Below are 25,967 nucleotides of genomic sequence, written 5' to 3' on the forward strand. Positions count from 1 at the left end.
AACAATACGCTTCACACATGACGTCTAAGAGCACACCATACAAGCAGGATCAAACTTGTGTTTACTCACCTTCACTTTTGCTCTCGGTAGTAAACTTTAAGTGCCAAAGCAACCAAGAAGCTTCTTTGGCACTAGCCCTGTGGCACGGTGCTTGGTCGCGAGCTCCTCTGCCCTAAAAATCTCTTCTCCATGCCTAGCTGCTACGATTGCCCTCTTCTCTTCTGCTGTCTTGTGAAGCAATGCGATTTTGTTCTTCACCTTCTATGTGAATTCTGCCTTTGCTTTTCCAATTCGTCCTGCACATGTAACTTGCTCAGGTTCAACATCATTTGATAGCTAGCTACTACAGGGAAGGAGTAGCACACCTCTTTCCTTTTGAACTCAGCCTCCACAGCAGCCTCCCTAGAGTTCTCCCATCCAGCAATGGTCGATAGCTTCTTCACTGCCCTGATCAACAATGCGAGGACCATCCGTAAACCTTCTCGAATCAACCGGACATTAGGTTTTTCTTACAACAAACATGCATTGTGCAAGGAAGTTAACCACCAATTCTCCATTGGGGAAAAATCAAAAGGGCATTCAACATTTAACGAATCATCAAATAGACGTCTATTTTGTAAAAATCGTCAAATGAGTGCTCCACCGTATATTTTATCCTAAGAATATCTTTAGCATTCTTGTAGTAGCTGCTATATTATTTCTAGTGCTTTTGTGGCAAGAAACAACTCATTGCTATAATATGTAACAATTAATATAATACTATTATAATATTGTAACAAGTACTTAAAGATGTTATAACTATTTTAAAATGATTTTGATGAATTTTAAATAATTTTAACAAAATTGATAAAGAGTATTTTGATACAAAATTATTCAAGATTTAGGGTTCAAGATTTTAAAATTTAGAATTCAATTACAACTATATAGCAGCTATTTGTTACAACTATTTTAAAGCAATTTTAATAAAACTTAAGCAATTTTGACTAAGTAAAGAATATTTTAATATAATAATATTTTATGTATAATAATTTTGATTAAATTGAAATAATTAATTTTTTACTAGTTGCTACAACAACACTAAAATAAAGGATATTTTTGATTTAAAAAAAGTGGACTCTTTTGACTGTTTACCTTTTTATTTTTGCCCTTCTCCATTTGATGTCACAAGGTTACCTCAGTATGCTTTGGTGAATCCATGCAAGCCAAACTTTGACATGGTCCAAAAACTTAAAGAAGCATTACTAGATTCATCTCTTCCATTTCAATGACAACACCGATGAATCCTAATTCTTTATAATTGACAATACTCACTTATTCTCTGTTTTCGTCTTCTCATTATCCTCCCAAGCCTTGATCAAAGACAACTTCTTTTCAGTAGCAAGCCTCGAGAGAACTGCATCTGAAAAGAAGAAACAATACTGAATTTGTTCATATATCTTTTCAGTAGCAAGTATTGTGCTGTAGGATGAACAGCACAAAGTTCTTACCTCTTTCAATTGAACCCCCTGAGCCTTGTTCTTTCGGTGCATCCTCTGCTTATGAACATTCCCAAAGCAAGCCAAATAAGAAAGAGGAAGTGACAAAATTAGGACTATAAATGAATTAAATAATCATAAATAAGTTTTATGTTGGATTAGATAAAAATTTATTTATATTCGTTCAATATACATAAGATCACTTAAATGAATAAACTTGAACAACTCTTAGTTTAAATGAACAAACTTAGAATATATTTGTATTCAACTTATTAATATTTATAAATGAATGAATAATGCTTATCAATAAAATTTATAAATCATATTCATTAATAAAATTTTTATTAACATAGAAAATAAAAAAACATATTAAAATGAATACACAAGCTTATATTATCAAACTCAACAACTAATAAAAAAGTTTAAAAATATAAAAGTTTTAAATAATCAAACAATCTGGTATTGAGAACTCAATAACATGTAAACGAATCAAATTGAAACCAAACTTAAATAAAATTTAAGGTGCGCTTGGTTTCCAAAAGGGAATGAGAATGAGAATGAAAATGAGAATGAGAATGAGAATGAGAATGATAGAGGTGGAGAATGAGAATGGAAAGGTTTCTATACTCCCTCTTTTACTAAGTAATGGCCCATTCCTATACTTGGGGGAATGAATCCGTGGGGCTCACCACTAATTACCCAAACCAAGTACCAATATTTCATTCCTTTTCCATTCCCCATTTTCATACCATCCAACTAAATACCCCCTTAAACTTTAAAAAAGAATCAAGTTTGAACATCAAGTATCTTGGTTCATTTTAAACTCAATTTGACTTATTCTATTACTTTATCAAATAAAATTAAATACCATAAAATTTAGCTCAGCTTGACTCGTTTAGAGCCCTACAGAGAATTCGCAAGTATTCACTTAATAAAACAACTTCAAAGAACAATTGCTGCAATGTCGACAAAACCCCAAACCCCATAACCAATAGAGTTTCAGGTTGGAAGTGATGAATCTCTTTAGACAAGTTTCGAGAGTTCATAAGTTCTGTGATCTCTAGAAATTTAGAAGGAATAATTTAAACCAAAATCGTTAGATTATAAAAGACTCTGATCCTGTCCGAGCGCTGAGTCGATTGACGCTGGAGACCTGGTGCTCTCCGCTGTCTTCGACTGGTGATGTGGATCTCCGACGGACCTACAAAGAAGCCGAGCCAAGAGGGGTTTCCTGACGACGACCCTCCGACGCTCAAGTCAGGCAGCGAAGAAGAAGAAGAACAAGCAGTGTTACTGTGGCTACAGTGATGAGAAAATGCATACCTCCGTCGAAGTCTGGGGGTCTTTATATAGGACCTCGGGGAGACGCCAGCACGCTTCTCGATGCGTGCACGCTTCCCCAAACATACCTCAATAGGTCGTGTTAAAAAAGCATGCCTGGCGTTATTCCGTAATCGTCCGAACATATCCCGGATGTGACGGTGGAAGCTTCCACCGTACGATACTTTATCCACTCCGACCGGTTTATTTTGTTTGTTTTAACTTTAAACCTGTAATGAAATGTAATCTCGATTACAAAAGGTAGTGAAGTTTTTGTAATCTGGATTACAAAGCAAATACTATGTAATCCGATTACATAACAAGGTCACTGTTTAATCAAAATTTGAATGTCGATCGTCGGCCGCCGCCGACCACCGCCACCGGTCGTCAGCCATCGTCGTCGCCGTCGTCGGCCACCGTCGACCGTCGTCGATCGTCGGCCGCCGACGGCAGCAAGCTCCAACAGAGGTGCAGCGGCCGTCGGTAGAAGTCGCAGGATATTTTTATCAGTTTATAATAATATGAATTACATTTCTTATAAAAAATAATTGATACTAAACAAAAGAATGTATGTAATAAAAAATTACATACATTATATTACCAAATATAATAATATAATCAATATTATTTTACATTACAAATTTAATTATTTTACATTACATTACATTACATTACACCTAATTAAAAGTAGCCTAAAAATAATGTGACAAGTTAGGTAGTCAAAGGTTTCCACAACCTTCTTCCATCTGCTTGTCATCCTTCCAATCAATCACCACTTTTAATGTCTTTAATTAAATTAATATTGAGCACCACTCGCCCCCAAAGTAGAGAAATTCTACTCTCAAAAATTTGATGGGCCGGGCCGGGCCGGCTGCGGGCCGATTGGATTTAGTCGAGGGATGACATATAGAATCAGACAGTCTACCTCATTACATAAGATCAGAAGATTTGATAAAAAAATTCTATTAAAAGATATAAATTAATTGGGTGGTCAAAGTATTTTTATGTTAGAAAAATTAGAAAATATATGATCAAATATATTTTTATCGGATAAAAATCTAATTTTTTAAATGTCAAAGTGACATTTTTTAAATTTTTTTTATTGAAAGGACGCGCAGCCTCATCCCATTTCATCTTTTTATATTTTATTTTTCAAAATTGATCTTAATTTTTTGAAGCTATTTGTTAGTGCTATGATTTCATAGTTAGTATAACATAATATTAATTAGTATTAATGAGTAGTAGTTATGATATGCATTAGCTATAAATGAGATGTTCATATTAGAAGAGTTATAAACTATAATTACTACAAAACAATATTATTAATATTGTTTAGAGTCGTAAAATTAATATAATATAATATTGATTAAAATTGACCAAAATATCTATATTATAGTAGCTATAGTTCTATAATATGATCTAGTATTGATTAGAATTAAAATGTTTATATTATAGTAATTATGGGTTTATAGAGTCTACCATGAGTATAATTTTGAGAAATAAAATATGCGATGGAGTGGAGTGGAATGAAACGTATATAAATAAATTTTTTTACTTTAGTAATTTAGTGTTTCAAATCAATTAATTCTGAAGATGATTGATCTAATCTTATAAAATTTTCCATCGATCACTAATTAAATAAATTTAAAAAGTATTACATGAAGATGTATTCAAATGACTAATATTTTTATTTATCCGCGCGCTTTTGAGAGAATCCCCTGTAGGACGGTAAACATTATTAGCTTATGAATATAATCAAAATAATTTGAATATAATTAAAATCACTTAAATTTAATTTAAAATATTTTTTAATATTAGTATAGTGGCTATAATTGTATTTGCCAGCTGTTACCATTTGTATTTTTTTATATATAATTGTGAGTTTCGAATTCTTGTTACCATCGCATTGCTCCCGGAGGGTTACAATTTATATATATATATTTTTAACCCACGTTTGCATCTCTTGAAATTGATTCAGTTCATATAAATTTTTCACTATCTATTAAAATAAATCTGAAGATACAAATAATACATCGCTCCGCACTTAGCATCCTAGAGTTATCTTCCCATGGAGAAAATTAATCTGCAATGTACCACAACTAAGAATTGACCCATAAATATTTGATTAACTATGAAAACATTTTGTCATTACACTGTAGTCTGGGGCTACAACAAAAAGGTCATATGTTGACTCAGGAGTTCTACACGATCGGTCCCATAGCTATTTGTAGAAAGGTAATTAAAAAATTGAATATACAGCCACATGAGAAAATATTTCTCTTGACTTCATAGAGAATTAGTGCAATCAACCTTTAGACTTTTGATACAATATATTTAATGGAACTGGGTCAAAATTAACTTAAACTCAATTAATAAATTTAATCCAAAATTACATTAACTTAATTAATTTGAACTTAAGCTTAATTTTAACCTAATTAATCATGTTTAACTTAAATTAATTGAATAATGAATAATGAATTCTCAATTAATTTAAATTACTCCATAATTAATTAATAAGATTTAACTTAATTAAAATTTACTTACTCAATTAAATTTAATCTAAAAATTTCAATTAAATAAACCATCTCACACAATCATAAGGTTCTCCTTATTTGATCACTTAGAATGGGTGAGACGCTAGAGAAATTAAATGGAAAATATTTTAGAAAAGGTTTTTGAATGAATGAGATGCTAGAAAAATTAAAAGGAAAATGTTTTAGAACATGTTTTTGAAAACTTTTAAATTTATTATGAGTTTAAAGAACATAGATTTATTGGGGAAGATCCTATTGAAAAACACATTAAAAAAATTTAAAAATAAAATATGTTTAAAATATGTTTTTTAAAAAATATATCGTTAAAAGGAGTTTGAAATTTTTTATCAAATTTCTTTTGATTTTTTTTCAAAATCATGCTTTAGAAATCATTTTGAAAAATTATGTAAATTCATATGAAAAATTAAGTATTTTTAAAATATCTTTGGAAATATTTCAGTTTAAATCGCATTTTTAAAATTACTAGGTAAAATTCTTTGAAAATCTATTTTTAGAACATTTTGAAAATATATGTTTTCAACAAAAGGAAAATTTTGAAAAGTACCTAGAAAATTATTTAAAATCACTTTGAAATTTGTTTTTATGTTTCTTTTAAAATGAAATTGAAAAATTAAAAACTCTAATTTGTCTTTCAAACGGTAAGGAAGATGTCATTTTACAAGTATTATTAGTGCAAAATAAAGGAATCCCTTAGAATTTAAATAGTTAGTATATTTTTAATGTAGGTTAAAGGGGGAGAAGAATGATTTAAGTTAGAAACCCTAATTGCATTAGACTTGATAAGTTGGGTTATATACTTAGCTTAACTTAAACATATTGTCAATGATTAAAAAGGGAGAGATTGTTGGTGTCATCGACCTTTAGAGTTTGATGTTCATTTAATAATATGTTTCATGGAACTTGGTCAAGATTGACCTTGTCAGGTGTGTAGTCTACCGAATGACTGCAAGGGTAATGAGAAGTCTTGAAGGAGCGAACTCTAAGCAAATTGGAAAAGCCCTAGTGAGTAAAGTTAGGTAGCGAAAAGTACTAGTGAGTGAAACTAGGCCCGAGTGAGTGAAGCTAGGTGGAAAAAGTTTTAGTGAGTGAAACTAAACTCTAGTGAATGAAGCTAGGTGGTGACAACCCTAGTGAGTGAAACTAGGCTCTAATGAGTAAAACTAGGTAGTGAAAATCCTGGTGAGTGAAGTCAGTCAGTGGTCCTAGTGAGTGAAACGAGACTCTAGTGAGTAAAACTAGGTCCTAGTGAGTGAAGTTAGGAGAATGTCTTGGAGGAGTGAATATTCTTGTTGTGCTAATTTAATATTATAGGAAAAGTCTTAGTGAAATAGGCGATCAAACACTGAATAGAGAAAATCCAAATAGGCCTAGAGGATCAAATGCTTGGCAAGTGAGTTGAGGTAAGCTCCTGGAGTGAGTGTAGTGAGGTTGTGTCCTAGTAGGGACAAACCTTAGGCGTTGATCCAACTGAAAAACTTAGAAGATTTCTAAGTTGAGATCTAGACATTCTTAACTATCATTATCATGCATATATTTATTCTAACCTTGTTTTGTGGGGGAGATCTCCTGGTCCACATTTTTGTGGACCAGGGGATGGACAACATGGAATTGCGGTCGGATCGTGATGACGATTCGACCACAATTGATTGTGATTCTTCCTTGGCTTCATCGTCTCCCAAGTTATAGTTTGGGTTGGGGCGGGTGGCCTTCGGCCATCCAAGGCCACCCTCCGCTCGGCGACCAGCAACCTTGTCACTTGCCCACACCGGTGACCTTCGTGCGGTCTCCGACCACTCGTCCCGACCCAAATTATAATTTGGGGGACGGTGAACCCATGGAGGGATTGCAATCAATTACGGTAGGATCGCCGCTACGATCCTGCTGCAATTTCATGTGGTCCATCCCCTAGTCCACAAAAATGTGGACCAGGAGATCTGGTCTCTTGTTGTGCAGGGTAAATGCAATATTTGTTCAAACCTTGTCTTCCAGGATAAAATGTTCTAACTCTGTTTTACAGGCGTTTCGTCGATTGAAATTAAGGTTCAGTCGATGGATCCACAGATTGTGTAGTTGACCAAATAGAGTGTTCAGTCAACGGATAAGGCTCATACAATGGATCAGATTAGAGCACACAACGGATAACTCTGTTTAGTCGATGGATCAAGTGGTTCAGTCGACATAACAACTTGATTTAAGGATCTGGAACGAATCAAAGCAAACAAGGAAGGGCTGAGGTCCATTCGACCGATCAGGTGGATTAGTTAACGGAACTACTTGATTTCTGGGATTACACAGATTGGATCACACCACACAAGGAAATATCATAGATTAGTCGATGGATAGATCATTCAGTTGACAGAAAGGATCAGTCGATGAAAAAGTTTTTTCGTTGACTGAACGAGAGTTATAAAAGGACTTGGGATTCGAGCTGATTATAATTATGATATTCAAGTCATTTGTTGTTGTGCTTCATTCTGTTACACGTGCAAGCTCTGCTCCGACACTCTCCACCAGTTCTTTCGCTCGAGCCTTCTTCAAGCACGCGATCTTCTTTGACACTCTCCACCAGTTCTTGGACGCTCTTGGGGACAAGTGTTGTTGCACTTCCAAGGTTCAAGAGGTGATCTACATCAATAAGGTCAAGCAAGAAGAGGCTTTTACTTTGCATTCATGTATTTTCTTCTTGTGTGCGTTGTATCTTGTTGTGTGAGTATTGTACAAGGTTTCTTCACCTCCGGTAGTTACCGAGAAGGAGTATTTTTTCATAGTGGAGAGCGTGTTGTGTGTGAATTCTTGGATTAGTCATCTCTTCTTGAGGTGGATATCAAGTAATCCTTTGTGTTAGCGTTGTGAGTGTTGTTTCGAGTTCTATCTGCTGAATATCATCATCACGAAGCAAGCCAACGAAGCGCGACGAGCTATTCACTTCTCTCTAGCTACAAATCAACCATAATAATTTGTTCAATATGTGCCACAAACAATATCGATGTTGTTAGGGTCGAAATGTGCTAGGGGGGCGGGGGTGAAAACCTCTTCGTGCGCTCGTCGTCTTGCTTCTTAGTGATGATAAGCAACGAAAAATACAAGAAACAAAAATACAATGCTAACACGAAGGATTTACTTGGTATCCATCTCAAGAAGAGGTGACTAATCCAAGGATCCACACACGACACACACTCTCCACTATGAAAACACTTTTTTATGGTAACTACCGAAGGCGGAGAAGCCTGTACAGAACTCACACACAAAGATATATAAGAAGAACAAAATATAAGCTGATACAATAGTAAACCTTACAAGATTTACACGGTAGAAACCCTAGCTTGCCTTTCTTCTTGCGTGTTGTTGCCTCTTGAACCTTGGAAGTGCACCAACACTTGTTTCCAAGAGCCTCCAAGAACTGGTTGTGAGCTGTGGAGAAATCGCTGTGTGGATCAGAAAAGAATCGGGCGAAAGTCTACTGAAGAAAACGCTTGAAACGACTTTATCTAGCGCCAACGGTTAGATCCCAATCAATTGAATTGCTCCCAATCGATTGGGGAGGCTTTGAATCGATCGATCGATCGATCCAGAGTGCCTCTGTGCTCTTGGAAATCATTTAAATAGATTGTCTAATCGATTCAACATGTCCCACAATTTTTCAACACTCCAATCGATCGCCCGATCGATTGGATCGTGTGATCAATTGTGAGTAGCTTTTGTGCGATCGCGATGCTCCTCCAATCGATGAGTGGATCGATTGGGAGAAGCTTTTGTCACGACACCTCACCCAATCGATCAACCGATCGATTGGGCATGAGTCAATCGATCGATTGATCGATTTGGCCCATTAGTGACTTGCCAAATCAAGTCTAAAGTCTCTAGAACCAACATCCGGTCAACCATGATCTGTTGGAACATCATGCCTAGCATCCGATCACCCTCAACATGCTAGGACTTCCTCACCAAGATAAGTATCCGGTTAATCCCTTTGTCCCACTTAGACTTTTCTCCTCGTGCCAAGTATTCGGTCAAACCTTTTTACTTGGACTTCTCAATACCAGGTGTCCGGTCAACCTTGACCCACCTGAATTTCCACGTGTCTGGCTTCACTCACCAGGACTTCCCTTCCGCCTAGCTTCACTCACTAGGACTTCCCATCTGCCTGGCTTCACTCACCAGGGCTTTCACCTAACTTCACTCACTAGGGTTTCCCATCTACCTGGCTTTACTCACCAGGACTTTCACCTAACTTCACTCACTAGGATTTTCATATTGTCTAGCTTCACTCATTAGGTCTTTCACCTGACTTCACTCACCAGGATTTTCCAACTGCCTAGCTTCACTCATCAGGACTTCTCTTCTGCTTAGTTTCACTCACTAGATCTTTCACCTGGCTTCACTCACCAGGATTTTTCAACTGTCTGGCTTCACTCACCAGGACTTCTCAGTCAAGTATCCAATCAGTCTTGACCTACTTGACTCTTCTTCATATCTAACTGGCCAACCTTGACCAAAGGAGAATTGTACCAACAATCTCCCCAAATGAACGATTGCACCTGCAATCTCCATGTATTATCAAACATCAAAACTCAAACATCAAGACTCAAGCTTGAGTCATCTCAAGCTTAGTCAACCAGGTCAACCTTGACCTAGGGAATATTGCACCAATAGATGCACAATTTGAGGAAAAACTGGTGCAATTACTTTTGTCATAGCAGGATCCTGATCAATGATGATAACATTTGGTTGACCTTTAGGCATGACTTCTCTGAATTTCTTAAACAACCAAACAAAAAGATTCAATTTTCTCATCATTTAGAAACTCACAACCAAAAATAATTGTCTGATGATGATGATTAACTTCTATAAAAGGTACTAAAATCAAGCCGTATTTGTTGGTGCTGTATATTGTATCAAATATAACTACATTACCAAATACACTATATACCCGCCTAGATATATGATCAGCCCAAAAACACCTAATAAATCTGTTATCTGAATCAGTCTCATAATCAAAGAAAAAAGCATAATTATTCTCTTGCTCAGATGTAAAAAACTCGATCGGTGTTTCAACATTAATACCCTTTTGTTTATCTCTTAGATTTCTCTCAAAGTTTCTAATATCTTTTTCTGTGCAACCTACCCTCTCAGGCCCTCCTTACTCTATCTCCAATATTTGCATTTGTTGACAAGTTTGTACATTGACATCTGAAAACTGTTTTGTTAATATTTCCTTTACTGCCGAAATATTATGATGTGAGCATAGCAAATGCACCTTTGACGGAGTCAAGAGTGGATGATTATGGATTTCTATAAAGTTACTAATAGCCCAATTAGGTCTAGTTTGTTTCTTGACAAATGTAATATTTGATTTACAATCCGTTCTAACTATGCCACGTGCTCTTTCTTTTGTGAGTTGATCATCTTTTGTATATTTATTCCATCACATTAGATCTGTATGCCCTTCTTTAAAGCATACAATTTGTTTCCATGTTACTTCATTTATCATCTTATTTTTCTTGCTCGTGTGCATCCTTGAATAAAACCCAACTTCTCGTGCATATTGGTTATAGAATAAATATGCCTCTTCTAGTGATGAGAATTTCATTCCAATTTTTGGCTTTCGATCATCTACAACTTAGAGAATGTATTTCTGATCATCAACTCTATTTTTCTTCTATTTCTGGGCATCCTCATATTATAATTGACAATAGGTAATTAGATAAATAAATAAAGAGTACAACTTATTGTAGATAATGTAAAACAGAAATACTATTGTAATAATAAAACTATTGTAACAATATGATGAAATTTGCAACCGAAACATAAATAAATTTGATCGTAAACATTATTGTAAACAATATGATGAAATTTGTAATAAAAACATAAACAAATCCGATTATAAGTTAATTTTCAAAACTAAGTAATAATTACACGAAATTAGCTTCAGCAATAAGTCAGTTTAGTTGGCTTTTTAGCAAACAATTGGGATTATTGTAGATAATGTGAAAAAAAGCGATTTGAATTCAAATCATAGGAACAACTAACGAGATTCAACAAAATCTTGCAATTTATCAAGAAATGAGAGAGGGAATTTTAGCATACTCTTATATCTAAAGAAATCTATCAATCAACAACAAAAGAATTTTATATTGCGATCTATCCTGTTCATCACTACACATGTCCAAACAGAATGCGGAAAAATACATTTCTTGATCAATTAGAAATAAGAATTCAGACTTTATTATGCTAGTATAACACAAATGCAAAACTGATATATAGAAAATAAGCTTTTACTGGCAACGAAGGGATGAGGACGATTGTGGAACCTAGCTTTGTAATGCCTGTGAGAATCTGTCACTGCGAGGAGTCACACGAGCTAGTGAGGATGACGGCAGAGAGGAGGGCCGCAAGTTAAGGCTTCAGATCGAAAAGATTCTGCAGGGGTTCCACTCCTTGCAGCGCCTGTGGGAGCTTGTCTCGGCGATTCACGAGGGGATGAGGAGTCTCGCGAGTGAGGGCGGTTGCGACAAGGAGAATCGCGAGTGAGGCGAGGGATAGGGCTTCAGATCGAAGAGCTTCTGCAGGGGGTTCCACTCTTCACCGTGCCTATGAGAGCTTGTCTTGACGAGGGGGTCTCTGCGGCGAGGAGTCGAGCGAGTGAGGGCGGCTGCAGGAGGGAGGATCGTGAGTGAGGCGAGGAGGATCACGAGTCTAGGCGGCACCTTTGTTAGCTTATCATTGCACGTCTGGGCGACGCCTCAGTTAGTTTGTCACCGCAAGTCTAGGCTCACCGGGAGGACCGGGAGTAAGGGAGTGTGCGACGAGGAGAATCACGAGTGTGTGACTATGGCAAGGAGAATCTTGAGCTAGGGCACAAGGATGAAGAAGGAGAGTCAGTCGTTCGTGGCGAGAGGTAAATAAAAAACGCATATCGTGGACTTGCCACAAAGGCGGTCCATAGCAGTCCACAAGCTTTGGTTCGTAGCGAAGCATCTCTCTCTCTCTCTCTCTATATATATATATATACAATTTAGATATCCTACGCGTCGCACAGTGCACGACTACGCGCACAGAGGATATCAGCGTCTTCCTTTTTTTTAAATTTTTTTTATTTTTAAAAAGTATTATTTCTTTAAATATAAATCTTAAATATATTATTATATTCTATAAACATATTATTATATCGGTAAATGTCTAATTTTTTTATTTTTTTAATTTTTTAATTTTTAATTTTTAATTTTTATTTTTACTGAACACTATAATAAGATTGAAAAATCTGAACCTAGATGTAAAATTTTTAAAAATATTCAGATACTGTTGTCAGGTTGAGCTGGGCCGAAGATTGTTGTCAGGCTGAGTGGGACCGTAGACTATTGTTAGGTTAATAGGATAGTCGCTCGATCGAAGTTGAACTCTACACTCATTCAACTCTGTTGTCTGGCCGAGCGGGTAGTCGCTCGGGTCGATTTTTACACATTGCCTCTCTTGAACGTCGATTGATTTACGTATTGACTATCTTAACTTCCACCCCTTTAACCTCCTTTGACTTTTAATAAAAAAAATTAAAATAAAAAATTAGACATTTTCCGGTATAATAATATGTTTATAGAATATAATAATATATTTAAGATTTATATTTAAAGAAATAATACTTTTTAAAAATTTTAAAAAAATAAAAAAAAATAGAAACACGCTGATATCCTGCGCGCGCACAGTCGCGCACTGTGCGACGCGCAGGATATCAGAATTCTATACCCGGTTACCCATGTAAACGTAATCTTTTTTTTATTTGGTTATATGTCTATCCAAGTAAACGGAAGAGCGAAGTAAAGCAAACGGAGCGTATCGCTCATGCGGTGTAAATGATGACGAAGCACGGCAACAGTGCTTTAGGACTAAACACCAACAACAACTCATCCTCCTCGCCGCCGGCGACGCTTCTGCACCCCGGGATTACCGAATCGAACCCCTCCGCCACCGCGGCCTTCTTCTCCGCCGCAGCTGCCCCGTGGGCAACCCTCCCGGCCACCACGCGGCACATCACAATCACCTTGCGCTCCCCCGCCTGCCGCATCTCCCTCGCCGCCGGTGCCACGTGCGCGCCCCACCCGGTGGCGTGCGTCGCCATCACCCCCAGCTCCCGGCCACTCTTCCCCGCGAAGCTGCCTCGCCGCACCACCGGGCAGGCTTCGCACCGCCCGACCCCGCACGCGCCTCCCCCTAGGCCGCACAGGCACGTCGTGCTGTAGAATCCAAGCCGCTCGTTCCCGTCCGCGACGCACCGTTCTTCGCCCCCTCCGCCGCCAACAACAATAGTCTCGGCCCTGCTCCGGACTGCAGCACGGTACTCCTCGAACCGGGCGAGGGTCCGACCCGAGTGGTGGATCTTGAGGAGGCGGTGGACCGCGACCGGACCGCGGCCTTTCCACCCTGCGAAGAAGATGATGCGGACGACATTGTAGCCGGGGTCGCTGCAACTGAGGTCGGAGAAGGAGTGCTTGGTGGAGCGGTGGAGGTCTAGGAGCTGGGGAATACGGAAGTCCTCGTCGCAATCTGGACACGAGTACATGTTGAACCTAGAGGTGTAACGGTACTCATGGTCTAAAACGACGGCGGCGGCGGCCTCTGTTTTCCTCTGCTCCGGTTCCTTGTTCTTTGGCGTAAGAAAGCAGAGGCCTTGTGCAAGGCAGGACCGGAGAGATATAGAATACTTCACCGGGGTCTTCGCCGGAGCTGAGGTTGAGGCTTTCAAGAGAGAAGAGGGGGCAGCCCTCCTCGCCCTCCTCCGGTTGAACTGCGATGGTTCCTGTTGTTCTCCTCCGGAGGGGGGGAAGAAGAAGCAGGCGAGATGGACTAAGAGGAGGGCAAAGAAGTAAAGGAAAGGGTTGAAGCAGGAAGTTGCCGTCGTCATTTCGACATGGCCAGCGATGAGAATACAAAGGTCGAGCATCGAAGAAGGAGATCAGTCGAATATAATGATTGGAGGATGGCAACAGAGTAATTTTCGTGACAAATAAATTATACATAAAGTTAAGTAATTAATGACCTTTAACCAAGCGAGCGGTAAGAACTTGTTTATGTACACGAAATATATTTATTAATAAAATTATTTTCAATATGTTAAATAAAAATTAAAATAAAATAAAATAAATAAATAAATTTAAATTATCAATTTTAATAATCAATCAAACAATTAAAATTTTCAAATAATGAAATAAGCTTGAATTGAGAAATTGATAGCATCTAAACGAACCAAGCTCAAGTCAAGCTCAAGTCAAGCTCGAATTGAGAGCTTGATAACATTTAAACGAACCAAGCTCAAACCAAGTTTTAAACAAGCTCAAGCTCATAGAAAATAAACCAAGCCAAGCTTGAACACTCGTTTTAAAAGCTTATTTCATTTTAAGTTTGGCTTGGTTCGGCTCGATTATCTTATCAAACAAGTTTGAACATCCCAAAGTTCGATTCGACTCGGTTCATTTACAGCCCTAAACATAATTTCTAAATCTATTTCTTTTTTTATTTAATAGAAACCAAATTCGATCAATGAAAAACATAAAGAGCGGCAACTTTTTTTGTTTTCCAACCATTAATGATGCTTTTATTATATTTTTATGGTTCTTAAATATTTGGTGATGCATCTCCTTCGGTGATTTCAGTGTTCGTAAACGAATCAATGTTGATGTCCAAAATTAGTTCAACTTTTAATTTTTAATTTAAACCTTTTAGAAACAACTTTTTACCGTTAAACTAAGTAGCTGTTAGTAATAAAATGTTTAATATTGTGAAAATTACACTATTAAATCAATAATTATAGACCATTCTAATCGATAGCCGCCTTTATTAAATTAGTACTCTTAGCATTCTCCAACTTACATGTCAACAGAAAAACCCGGCCTTAATGATGTTTGTTGTGGTTTTATTAGAGTAGGAGTGGGGCCCTGAGCCAACTACTCAAATGTTTCCATTTATTCTCCAATACAAAGACAAGGGCATTGTAGACTTTATTATATTTACTTAAGCATTTAAGTATTCTAATTATAGTCCAAATTGATTTACACACAACCGACATCCACATAAATTTACATTCAATAGCCATTTAACAACAATTGAACTGAACTCATATGATTATTTTGGCAGTTTATTTTTTTTTAAAAAAAATACTTCAATGCTTACTTTCGTTATCACATGTTATTTCAAATATCAAATCTAAGCTGGCAATATCGTAATTTATAAAGTGCAAACGTGTTTGAAATGAACGTAATCTTTTACTACTAAAATATCAAAGTCCAATTTTATTTTCATAAATAAACAAATCATAATTTTCCTCAAATTGGCAGGCCATGAGAGTTGGGCCTGCATGGCTGGTCAAGAAGCCCACATGGAGAGGGACAAACTTGCGAATAAATTTAGAGAAAAATTTTCATTGCAGCACCCTAAGCAATTTTCAAGTATTTTTTATGATGGCCCTCAAATTTTTTATTATTATCAAATGGCCCTCAGGGGTGCCTATGTTCATGTGTCAAAAATGAACCCAGCCCAACTTGATTAGAAAAATATTAAGAGGGCGTTTGGTTCTTTCCTAGGAATAGGAATGAGAATCATTGTATTGTGGAATGAGAATGGGTATGAGCATGAATATCACTCTTAAAAGCAATGTTTGGTTAGTTATATATCTTCTATCGGAATAAATCAAAGTTTCCTTTTTTACCCTTAAAGGAAAATAAGAGAAAAAATTAGATGTGAGAGAAAGATGAATGTGAGAGAAAAATATGATGAAAGAGAATGATGAGAGAGAAAGTATTATGAGAGAGAAAGTGTGATAAGAAAGAATGAAGAGAAAGAAAGTGTAATGAGAGAAAATGAAAAAAGAGAGTGTGATTGGAGAGAGCATGATGAGAGAAAATATGATGTGAGAGAAAATATGATAGGAGAGGATGAAGAGAGAGAAAATATAGTGAGAAAAAATGAGGAGAGAGAGATTGAGGAGAGAGAAAGTATGGTGAGAGAAAAAGAGAACGATGAATATGATGGAAGAGATTGAGGAGAGAGAAAGTATGATGAGAGAGAAAGTGTGTTGAGGAAAAAATGAGTAAGTGTGATAAGAGAGATTGATGAGAGAGAAAGTATGATGAGAGAGAAAGTGTGTTGAGGAAAAAAGAGAGTGTGATGGGAGAGATTGAGGAAAGAGAAAGTGTGATGAGAGAGAAAGTGTGATGAGGAAAAAAAGAAGGAAGAGAGTGCGATGGAAGAGATTGAGGAGAGAGAAAGTATGATGAGAGAGAAAATATAATGAGAGAGAATAAGGAGAGATAAGTGATATGAAAGAAAAAATAAATAAATATATTTTGATATTTGATATTAATGGAGAAAATTTTAGTTTTAAGTCAAGGGTATTTTTGGAATAAGGGAATATTTTGATTGATGAAAATAGGGTAATGGCTCATTGAAGGGGGGTACATGGGAATGAGTTATTACCCAATTTCAAGGATTCATTCCCTTATTTGTATTCCTATTCCTATAATCCAAATATTAAAAATGAGAATCAATGATTCTTATTCCCATTCCCCACTCCTATTACCCTAAATCAAACGCCCCCTAAGTTTGGATTGAGAGTTTTCTAATTCGGGTTGAATTTGGATTGAAGGTATTTTCGGATTGTATTAAAATCGGGTCGGATTTGAGTTAAATTTAAAATTTAGTGTTTTTTTAATTAAATAAAATTTTATTTTAAAAATTAAAATGGATTATCAATATCAATAACATTAAAAGTAAAGAAATATAAGGAAAATAGTAAAAAGGATTTTTATTTCTAATCGAGTTATTTGAGTTGGTTAGATTATCAAATTCAGATTTAAGATTTTTAAATTGAGTTGGGATTCAAATCGAATTCAGGTAGCGGTGTCCATCCGCATCCGAATGGACACCGCTACCTGGGTTGTTTGTTACATGCAGAGCACGACTTGATCATAGATACAAATTCGTCAGACCATGAAACTGACAAAGCAGTTGAGCTAAAAAGATTGAATATATTCCTCACAGCTGGCCGGTGGGTTTGTTCAACTGCAAATCCTCAAACTGGATTTGTTCAACCAGAGATACTCATCAAAGTCAACATGGGCCACCTAAATCACACAGTGCGCCGGCAAACACTCATTGCTATGTTCTGATGAAGAACAGAATTTTTATTCAATACAGAAGGAGATATTGAATGTTTCTTATTATCACTTCAAATCACACAACACAAAGCAGTACCACTTGCATTACATTTTTTTTTCTTTTCTACTTATCATTCATACCTACATACATACATGGTAGGCGATAAGTCAACGACCAAGAGACTTTGCTAATCCGTGGGCCCAAAGTAGGTAATTGAGGACCTTATTGACAATAAATCCTACCCTAACAGCACATCTTCACCAACCTTCCATGAGAAAATCATTGATAATGAATTGCTTAGGACAGACACCTCTTCCACTAACAACTGGTAGTTTTCCTCCATGATTAAATATGTGTTCCGGGCTTATTTGAAAATTGAACGTGAACACAATTAGCGACTGTAAGAGAGTCGGTGAGGTTGGTCAATAGGTCCACTCGTGGGGAAGGCAGCTCATGGAGGTTTTAATGAAATCACCAGGCTGGGGATGGCTCTGACTTCTCATAGGGTTTGTTCCTCTTCCTATAAACGAATCTAGTAGTGAGAAACAGTGGTCAGCTTGAGTAAAATTAGCATTTTTAAGTTTTATCAGAGGAAGAAAACACAGAGATGATGGTTTAGTTACCATGATGATTTGCTAGGTTCAGAGCTTGAACTACCTTTGCTGGAATAAGCACTGTCGAACAAGCTGATGCAAAGAAATTGTAACTCGTAAGGTGGTAAGACTTTTCATGCTAGGAACTCATAGAGAGCAAAGGTCCAACACCTGGAAGGCTAGTTGGTTGGTGTTGTGCATGAGGATTACCTGATTTCTTTTGTGGCTGGGGCTTGCTCCCGGCCGTGCGGGGCAGGAAGACACCGGTGCCAGTGGATTCTTTTCTGGCGCCGCCGGAGTTGCAAAGGAAGAAGGCTGTCATGCCGGATCCAGGAAGGGGTTGATGCTGGATTAGAAACGGAGCACGCCCGGAAGAAGAAACGCCAGGGGAGTGGCAGGCTCCTTTTGCTTTGCTTTGTCTTTCAGCCCATAATTGCTGCTGCCGGAGCTGTTGCTGCTTCAGATGGAGGATCTGAGGCAAATAGGGCTCGTTAATTGAAGAACCAGTGGAGAAAAAAATAGCATTTTTAGGGATAAATTTGTGCGGAATCAATCAAGACGCACTCGAACGGCCTGCAGTTGACGATGGACGAGCAAGGGGCTAGAGTTCCTCGCTTGATTTGGAAGCCGATGCTGGTACTGGTTCAATCGCCGGAGCTCCGCCTCCTTTACCGTAGCCTCGTTGCGTAGATCAAGCACCTGCGCTACCGCGAGATGCCAAGATTAAAACTTGATTCACGGAATAAAGCTCAAATCTATGGAGGGATAAGACACACCACCAAATTTCTCACCTTGTCGTCTTCGTCGTCGAGGGAAGAGTGATCGCTCGTCTCCTCCCTCTCATCAACCCGTTTCTCCTCTTGCCCGACGAAAAAGCCGTGGAAGAATCCATCGTCCAGAAGCTCGGAAGGAAGCTGAAGGTCCTCTGCCATGGCTCCGAGCTGAAGATGGAAGAGCAGGCGGTACAAGTAGCGGAGCGAGCAGGTGTTTGCTCGAATGTCACGGAACAATAATGGCAGGCGCAGCGCAGCGGGCAAGGCAAGCAGCTCTTCTGCGCGCCCGCGCCCGCCGCTCCCACTGCTTCTTTTCACTTTTGGGCCCAAATCGAAAAAGCATGCGAGGAAGCAATCAATGGCGGAGGCGGGACAGAGAGGAGCGTAGAGAAAGAGATGGTGATGTGGGTTTTTTATAGGACTTAGTTGCGATTAATGCTGGAAAAAAAATTGTCACACTAATTGTGATTAATTATAGATTACGGCGACTTAATGAGGAGCCGGAGGTCGCATTTGTGCTTCCGGTATTAATTATTTTATAACAATGTGGAGTAAACTAGATGAATTAGTTGTTTCATTAATCAATTGCATACGCACTATGAATTAGGCGGGACAGCTTGGATTTTGCTGAATTTTATGGGGCTCCACAATTCGAAAAATGAAATTATTGGAAAATATTTTTCTTACTTAATGCCAACTAATTTTTAAAAAGGGATTTATTATAAAAAAATCTTTTTTCTTCTAAAATATAATATCACAATACTTTTCCTATTTGTTTATCTAAAAAGTAGTCGTATTTCAATCTTAAATATCCTTATTTTTACTTAAAATTATCTAAATTATAATTATAATTGAAGTAGTTGACCAGTTGAGACTAAGTTTTGGACTAATGTTCCCAAATCGAACTAATTAAAAAATAAATCTGATTTATTCACAATTTTGTGTTGAAGAAGCTTGAAATTTGCATGTAAATAAATAGTTTTATTTATCCAATATTTAGGCCCTTCACTCCATGGGCCTCTCTTCAACTTAGCCGAAAAATAATAATAACCCACCAATAAAATAACAAAGAAACACTTTAATGAAGGAATGTTCATTCACATTATGATAAAAGAGTATTACAAAGGCAAACTTGCAACCTCGCTGCAATAAGTTGGAGGTGAAGGTCTGAATAGATGAACCACCCCCAAGTCCAAACTACCAAAGGAGTGGTCTTTTGTCTATCACAGTCAAAAATCAACTACAATCTAGTCTATAAATTGTTCTTGTTACGCACACACACACATTTGACTGTAATGAGTTAACCAACTCCAAGCTCACAGAATCAATAAACTTTTATGTACAAAAGGATAGCATACTGATCCTGATTCTTAATAGTAAAGAGAACCTGAAAGAATTTAAGTCAGGAAAAGCAAAACAGTTACCCTAACTTGAAGCAAGAATGTTTGATCAAGCTTATTCAAGAACAGTAGGATACCTTGCCACCATTCGCCTCTGTCTGCTAGGTGTATATTACTCAAGTCATCTCCTTCATCCACTCTATACTGGTAGAATATTATTGAATCAGGCAAGTGTTAGATCCTAAGAATGTTGAATCTAGGATTCCGTAGTATAAGAAAAGATCAAACTGCACAAGATGTTCCTATTTAGATATTAAAATGTCATAAAGTGTAAACATACTTTATCTGGAGTCTTTGATGTCAGAGGGGAAGACGAGCTTATGTAGAAATCTCTAGCTCCATAATTTACCGATGATCCGAAATAGGGCGACTCTATATGTTCATTGGCATAGCCTGGTTTCACTTTAGTTGAACTGCCTTGAGATTTACAATCTGAAAGTTCACATTTGGTAAAGAAAAAAAAAATTAGAGTTCAATGGCAATGAAGGAAAGTTCCATTGTGTGTATGTAGAGTTAGTTAGCCAACAAGAAGTAACATTATATAAATTAATAAGCAAGGATTGGCTTATCAAAGACTCAATCTATATGTGCCCTTAATCACATCACTATGTCCTCAAAAGGTCCAGGTTTACATTTCTAGGGTTTATGCTCTTAGATTAGATGGCAAGAACAATTCAGAAACAGGGGGCTTTTCATGTTCTGATTTCTTTACCAATACGCTGTATGTGAGGAACAAGTAGGGATTTAGAGAGAGTATATTAGTTGTAGTATAGTCAGAACCTGTGCTTGCGGTCTGAGCACTTGAAATGCGACCATCATTTCTCTGTTTGTTCAAAGTCCAGCACAAATCTGAATGCGATAAATTCTTTGCGATCACCTGACAATATCAAAATAGATTTTGATTAGAAACAGCTCGAATCCGTCCTCACAGAGGTTAAAAATACTGCAAACCAATAAAGATTCATCTTTTTTCTATCGATAATGAAGTAACTGTGACCAGAAACGCACTGTAACCTTCCAAAAAAAAACATCCCCTTTTGACGGACGATACTTGATAACAACAATCAAATTGATTTGGGGGAAAAGAATAGGATCGAGAAAAAAAAAAAAAAAAAAAACAAGCTACCTGGGAAGCAGGAGGGATGACGGTGCTGAAATAGCCAGGCGAAGCCGACGTGGGATTCGGGTCCTTCCGCCCAAAGGTCTCATCCGAGATCGCCGGAATAGGAGGAGACGAGCCGTTCTTTCCCTCCATCTCCTCAATTCTCTTCGGTTCCTCTCACCGAACCTCGATCCAACCAACCACAACAGCTGATATGGGCTCTGTGCGAAAAGACAAGGGGATTAAATACGCGAACAGAATGGGCGGGGGTGAGACACGTGAAAGGAGAAGAGGGCTTACAAGGCGGCGACTAGTATTCGGTCCCTATGCTGATGCTGTGTCGCCCCCTCCGCTTCTGTTCCTCCTCCATCACATGTGTCGCCTTTTAAACGTCTCTCTTACTTGCCGGATTCCAACTAGCTTCCCGAAGTCAAGCCTTGGGATGTTGATGGAGCCCCGGCAGATTAAAATTGTCCAGAATCTCGTTAGAATTTGGAGTTCCTTCTCGTGATCGCAATCCCTTCCACGTTTTTTCCTGCGTTCTTCCCTCTTTCATCGAATCCCAAATCCCTCGATCTCTCCCTCTTCCCTAATTTATTGCAGTTTAATTAAAGAATCTTCCACTTTACCCCCTAAAGAACTTTTAATTTCATTTCCGCTTCACTGTTTAAAAAGAAGAAATAATTTTGACCTTAATTTTCTGGCATTTTTTTAAAATAGAAATAACTTTTTATTTCATTTTTAATGAAAGACATTTTATTAATTCTCAAAATTCATAATTATTTTACCAATCAATAATTTAATTCATAGGCGGTAAAGTGCGCTGTTTGATAAATTACTGGGGGCAAAGTAAAATTATTCACGTTTCGTTGATCATATTCATCGGCAATGCCGATAAGCGACAAAGGCGGACCCCACCATATCTGCCAAAGCGGGCACCGAAGCAGCCGTCGTGCGCCGTAACGCCACGTCGGCATGCGGATAAAAACTGCCATAACTTCCCTGTTCATGCCGAGTACGTGTACGGTCTTCAAATTTACTAATCGCACTTGAAGATGAAACCCACGAAAGACACCATACATTGTCCACCGCTGATCTTGCACCTAACGGTGATGCTTCATCGATCTGGGTTCCGGAGTGGCGGAACGGTGGTGCTATCAAATTTTCTGCTCGGCATGAGACATAATCCACGAGAAAATGAGAGGTCAGTTGCAGATCAAGTTGCGGGAAGCGGCGTTTGCTGGCCAGAGAACACGATGAATGCCTGAATGGTGGTGGAAGAAGTACGCAGAGGTCGGTCCAATCTGCACGTCGTTCCTGTGCATATCTAGAAAGTTCTGCAATTTTCTGATTACATTATCCATTTCAGTCTATTAATTTTTAAATATATTTATTTTCACGACTAAATTGGAGGCGTCTGAAATCACACGGAAACATCTTAAGTGATTCCAGGCCCAGTCGGTACCATATCAGGCCCGTAACTTTGCATATCACGTATGAAACTTCATTTTGAGTTTATTTTTTAATTTTATATAATATAATTTCTTGCAGTAAAAATTTATTTTATGTTTGGTCCAGATTAACATTCCTTGTTTCTCACAATAAATTATTGAATAACGAGTACAATTTAATCACTGTAAAATGTTTCAGTAAACCAACAAAAAATACATTTGTATTTTATTTCATTCGAGAAAAGCTAATGACTTGCACGTGCTTGATGTAATGCGAAAGCGGTTAAGAGTTAAGACAACCATCGGCCGCGGGTAGTGCCGCATGGGTGGGAATGACAATGACAGGTGGCCGGCCATTCTCTTGAAGAGCCGATCTTCTCAATTTTTTTTATAGATTAAGGGATGAATCATTTATAATTATGGTCAAATTATGATCACGATCCAATCGTAATTGGTTACGATCTCTTCTTGAGTTCACCGTCTCCTTTAAGTTATAATTTTGTTCGGAGCGGACGGCCGGAGGTCGCTCGGAGGTCACCCTCGCTCGGCACCCAGCAACCTGACCACTTATCCACCACCAGTGGCTTCCGGACGATCTCTGACCGCCCGCTCTGAACCAAACTATAACGTAGAGGGGGCGGTGAACCCAAGAAGAGATCGCAACTAATTGCGACCGGATCGCGACCACGATCTGATCACAATTATGAATGGTCCATCCCCTGGTCCACAAAAAAAAGGATCAGGAGATCTGCTCCCACTATCTTTGTCGGAAAAGGAAGGAGACTTTTTATCCTTATATTTATGAAAATTTTACCAGTCCTTATCGGCCGACGATGTTGAGGATGGAGGGTGTCGAGTGTCGACTATGGTCCCACAACTTCTGGATATAGTGGCAGGTGCATGCCTGCGATGTGGTTAGACTCATTGGAGACCAAGGTGGAGTCGTTTAAAAGGGGAGTACCTGACCGACATGAAGTCTCTTCATCCGGCACGATAAGCTTTGTCCTACACGATAAGCTTGTTGTTGGTGCACAGATAATGTGAGCAAAGAATATTAGGTGTAAATCCATTACTATCTTTGTGATCGTCTAAAAATCTCTGTTTCATGCTTCCGAGTTTGTGTCAGATGCACAAGGTGACCTATAGTTACGGGGGCTTAAGCAGATAAGTTGTTGGCTGTAGCAAACCGAGCCACTTGTCGAGTCGGTGAATCACTTTCCCGAGCAGACACCGTGAGTTTTTAAACCGTTATTGAGAGTTGTCGAGCGAATTCCCTCTCTTCGTTGAGAGTCGGCGAGGAGCCAAGGGGCTTCCTAGACCTGAATGGAAATAAAGTTGGTGTTGCAACACTTCCGAGAGTCGGCGACTGGATGCCAAGAGTTGCAATACGAACATCGAGTGGATATCAAGTCTTACAGGATGCAGTCTTCTTAAAATATATTTGTTCCTTTCAGATGTGCTATAAGGTTTAGATGGACGTTTGTCTCCCTAGATAAAATGTCAAAATCAGGAGCTCAACCAAGCACTAGTTGTCGTGACAATCTGAGCTGATACCTAACAGCAATCACGTTCTGCCAATCGAAAAACTGAAAGGCAACAAGAGAGAAAACTTACTGACCCAACAAATATACGACAATAAGAACAAGATGGATGGATTACTTCATAACAGATTGCACTTCTCAATTTCTCAATCTCTACTCTATTTGCTCAATCTACTTCTCCATATATAGAAGAGTAGAATTAGAGAGCTAGTAAGCTTTCCAAAGTTTGTTGGACATGTCATGTTCTATCAAACCAAGCTTTGCTTGATCAACAAGTAGCGTTTGGTCTGCACAATAAACCACAGATGAAGTAACCCACGTGGCAATGCCAAGCATTGCCAATGCTGGCTAGTGAAGCAATCCAAGTGGCAATGCCACATGTGCTTGAGTGTACGAAAGAGACAAGTGACAATTCTTGATTGATCTATAAGGACACATCATGTCCCGACCGGTTCATTTATGAGTAAGAGAGTTTACTTAAGAACACTTGGATTAGTGCAATCCGAGAATTCTCACCTCCTTTTGCTTCGAATTTCAGTCGTAATACCTCTCTTTCACCGTGGGACTAAAGCTCACAAGTCGTATTTCCATTCAAATTTTCCAACACCCCCCACCAAATCCATGAATAGAAACAAGGAATTATGATAGCCTTCGACAGTTGAGTCAAATATAGGATAGGTAGGTAATACCTTTTGACTGTTGGTGTAAGTATTGATAGATCTTATCCAAGACTCTTCATGATATAGCTCAGGTCTCATGAGTGTGTTCCTAGGCCATGAACATGTTTGATTCTGTGAGAAGCACTAAGAATTTTGTCTCCAATTCCTTTTGAAATGATCCCACTTTTTTCTCACATAGGTGATCCCTCAAAAGTATTTTTCTTACTCTACTATGATCATTAAAAGCAAACTGCTTACACTTCATCCGGTCACTATTTCATTGGGTGAGTACCCATAGTGATTGCCTAGTCAGTTGCAGTTATGTTGTCCCTTTGAACCTAGTTCTTGGGACCTCTAGTTAGCATAAGTTGAGTTTTCTTTGCATTGAACGCTAGCATTGTCATTTATCTCAAGCACATTCCTTTTGAGGAGCTTGCAACTAACTCTCAATTTAACCCTTCGGTTAGCGGATCTACTAAATTATCCTTTGATCATATATAATTAACAGTGATAATCCCATTGATAGCAGTTGTCTAATGGTATTATGTCTACAACATATGTCTAGACATACCATTATATAGATGACTATATGCCTGACCAATTACTAACTGACTATTGCAATGCATATTGTCAGCATAGGTTTCGACCATCTTAGCATATCTTCTAAAAATTGTCATAACCATTCAGCCTCTTCATTTCACCACATTTGTCAAGAGTTATAAACTTAGATTCCATCATGGATCTAGTTATTACGATTTGCTTAAATGAGTTCAACGAAATGGCTACACCTCCCAAAGTGAAGACATATCCATTTGTATACTTAGAGTCTTACATATCAGATATCCAATTTGCATCGTTATAACTTTCGAGCACAGTATGATATCTAGTATAGTGCAGTCCATAGTCACGAGTATACCGTAAGTACCTTAGTACTCGTGTTATCCCTTTCCAATA

At 38.0% G+C, this 25,967-nt stretch overlaps 3 protein-coding genes and 1 pseudogene across 3 annotated transcripts; all 4 read right to left on the reverse strand.

The window, feature by feature from the left end:
• Nucleotides 1-75: 75 nt before the first annotated feature.
• LOC121995349 lies at nucleotides 76-2,216 on the reverse strand (annotated as a pseudogene).
• A 10,903-nt stretch (nucleotides 2,217-13,119) lies between these two features.
• LOC121994424 lies at nucleotides 13,120-14,273 on the reverse strand. The gene has a single exon (XM_042548464.1). It carries the CDS (start codon nucleotides 14,244-14,246, stop codon nucleotides 13,185-13,187), a length of 1,062 nt encoding a protein of 353 aa, XP_042404398.1. The 5' UTR covers nucleotides 14,247-14,273; the 3' UTR covers nucleotides 13,120-13,184.
• A 3,256-nt stretch (nucleotides 14,274-17,529) lies between these two features.
• Nucleotides 17,530-19,288, reverse strand: LOC121998119. Its single transcript, XM_042552875.1, has 5 exons — nucleotides 18,879-19,288; nucleotides 18,652-18,786; nucleotides 18,298-18,559; nucleotides 18,118-18,180; nucleotides 17,530-18,014 (listed from the first exon to the last, which is right to left on the reverse strand). Exons 1-5 carry the CDS (start codon nucleotides 19,017-19,019, stop codon nucleotides 17,917-17,919), a joined length of 699 nt encoding a protein of 232 aa, XP_042408809.1. The 5' UTR covers nucleotides 19,020-19,288; the 3' UTR covers nucleotides 17,530-17,916.
• A 630-nt stretch (nucleotides 19,289-19,918) lies between these two features.
• LOC121994425 lies at nucleotides 19,919-21,939 on the reverse strand. The gene is made up of 6 exons (XM_042548465.1): nucleotides 21,663-21,939; nucleotides 21,387-21,583; nucleotides 21,041-21,137; nucleotides 20,541-20,692; nucleotides 20,338-20,404; nucleotides 19,919-20,247 (listed from the first exon to the last, which is right to left on the reverse strand). Exons 2-6 carry the CDS (start codon nucleotides 21,513-21,515, stop codon nucleotides 20,231-20,233), a joined length of 462 nt encoding a protein of 153 aa, XP_042404399.1. The 5' UTR covers nucleotides 21,516-21,583; nucleotides 21,663-21,939; the 3' UTR covers nucleotides 19,919-20,230.
• Nucleotides 21,940-25,967: the final 4,028 nt, after the last annotated feature.

Source organism: Zingiber officinale, chromosome 6A (assembly GCF_018446385.1).
Source record: "Zingiber officinale cultivar Zhangliang chromosome 6A, Zo_v1.1, whole genome shotgun sequence".
Taxonomy (NCBI): Eukaryota; Viridiplantae; Streptophyta; class Magnoliopsida; order Zingiberales; family Zingiberaceae; genus Zingiber; species Zingiber officinale.

Excerpts from the sequence above, each read along its gene's own strand:
- LOC121994424 (XM_042548464.1), bottom strand. The coding sequence starts at position 14,246 with ATGACGACGGCAACTTCCTGCTTCAACCCTTTCCTTTACTTCTTTGCC.
- LOC121998119 (XM_042552875.1), bottom strand. The coding sequence starts at position 19,019 with ATGGCAGAGGACCTTCAGCTTCCTTCCGAGCTTCTGGACGATGGATTC. Across the intron at positions 18,560-18,651 it reads GTCAACTGCAGGCCGTTCGA|ATCCTCCATCTGAAGCAGCA; the intron begins GTGCGTCTTGAT and ends TATTTGCCTCAG. Across the intron at positions 18,015-18,117 it reads GAACCTAGCAAATCATCATG|GAAGAGGAACAAACCCTATG; the intron begins GTAACTAAACCA and ends ATTCGTTTATAG.
- LOC121994425 (XM_042548465.1), bottom strand. The coding sequence starts at position 21,515 with ATGGAGGGAAAGAACGGCTCGTCTCCTCCTATTCCGGCGATCTCGGAT. Across the intron at positions 21,138-21,386 it reads TCATCCCTCCTGCTTCCCAG|GTGATCGCAAAGAATTTATC; the intron begins GTAGCTTGTTTT and ends TGATATTGTCAG. Across the intron at positions 20,405-20,540 it reads CATCAAAGACTCCAGATAAA|TATAGAGTGGATGAAGGAGA; the intron begins GTATGTTTACAC and ends ATATTCTACCAG.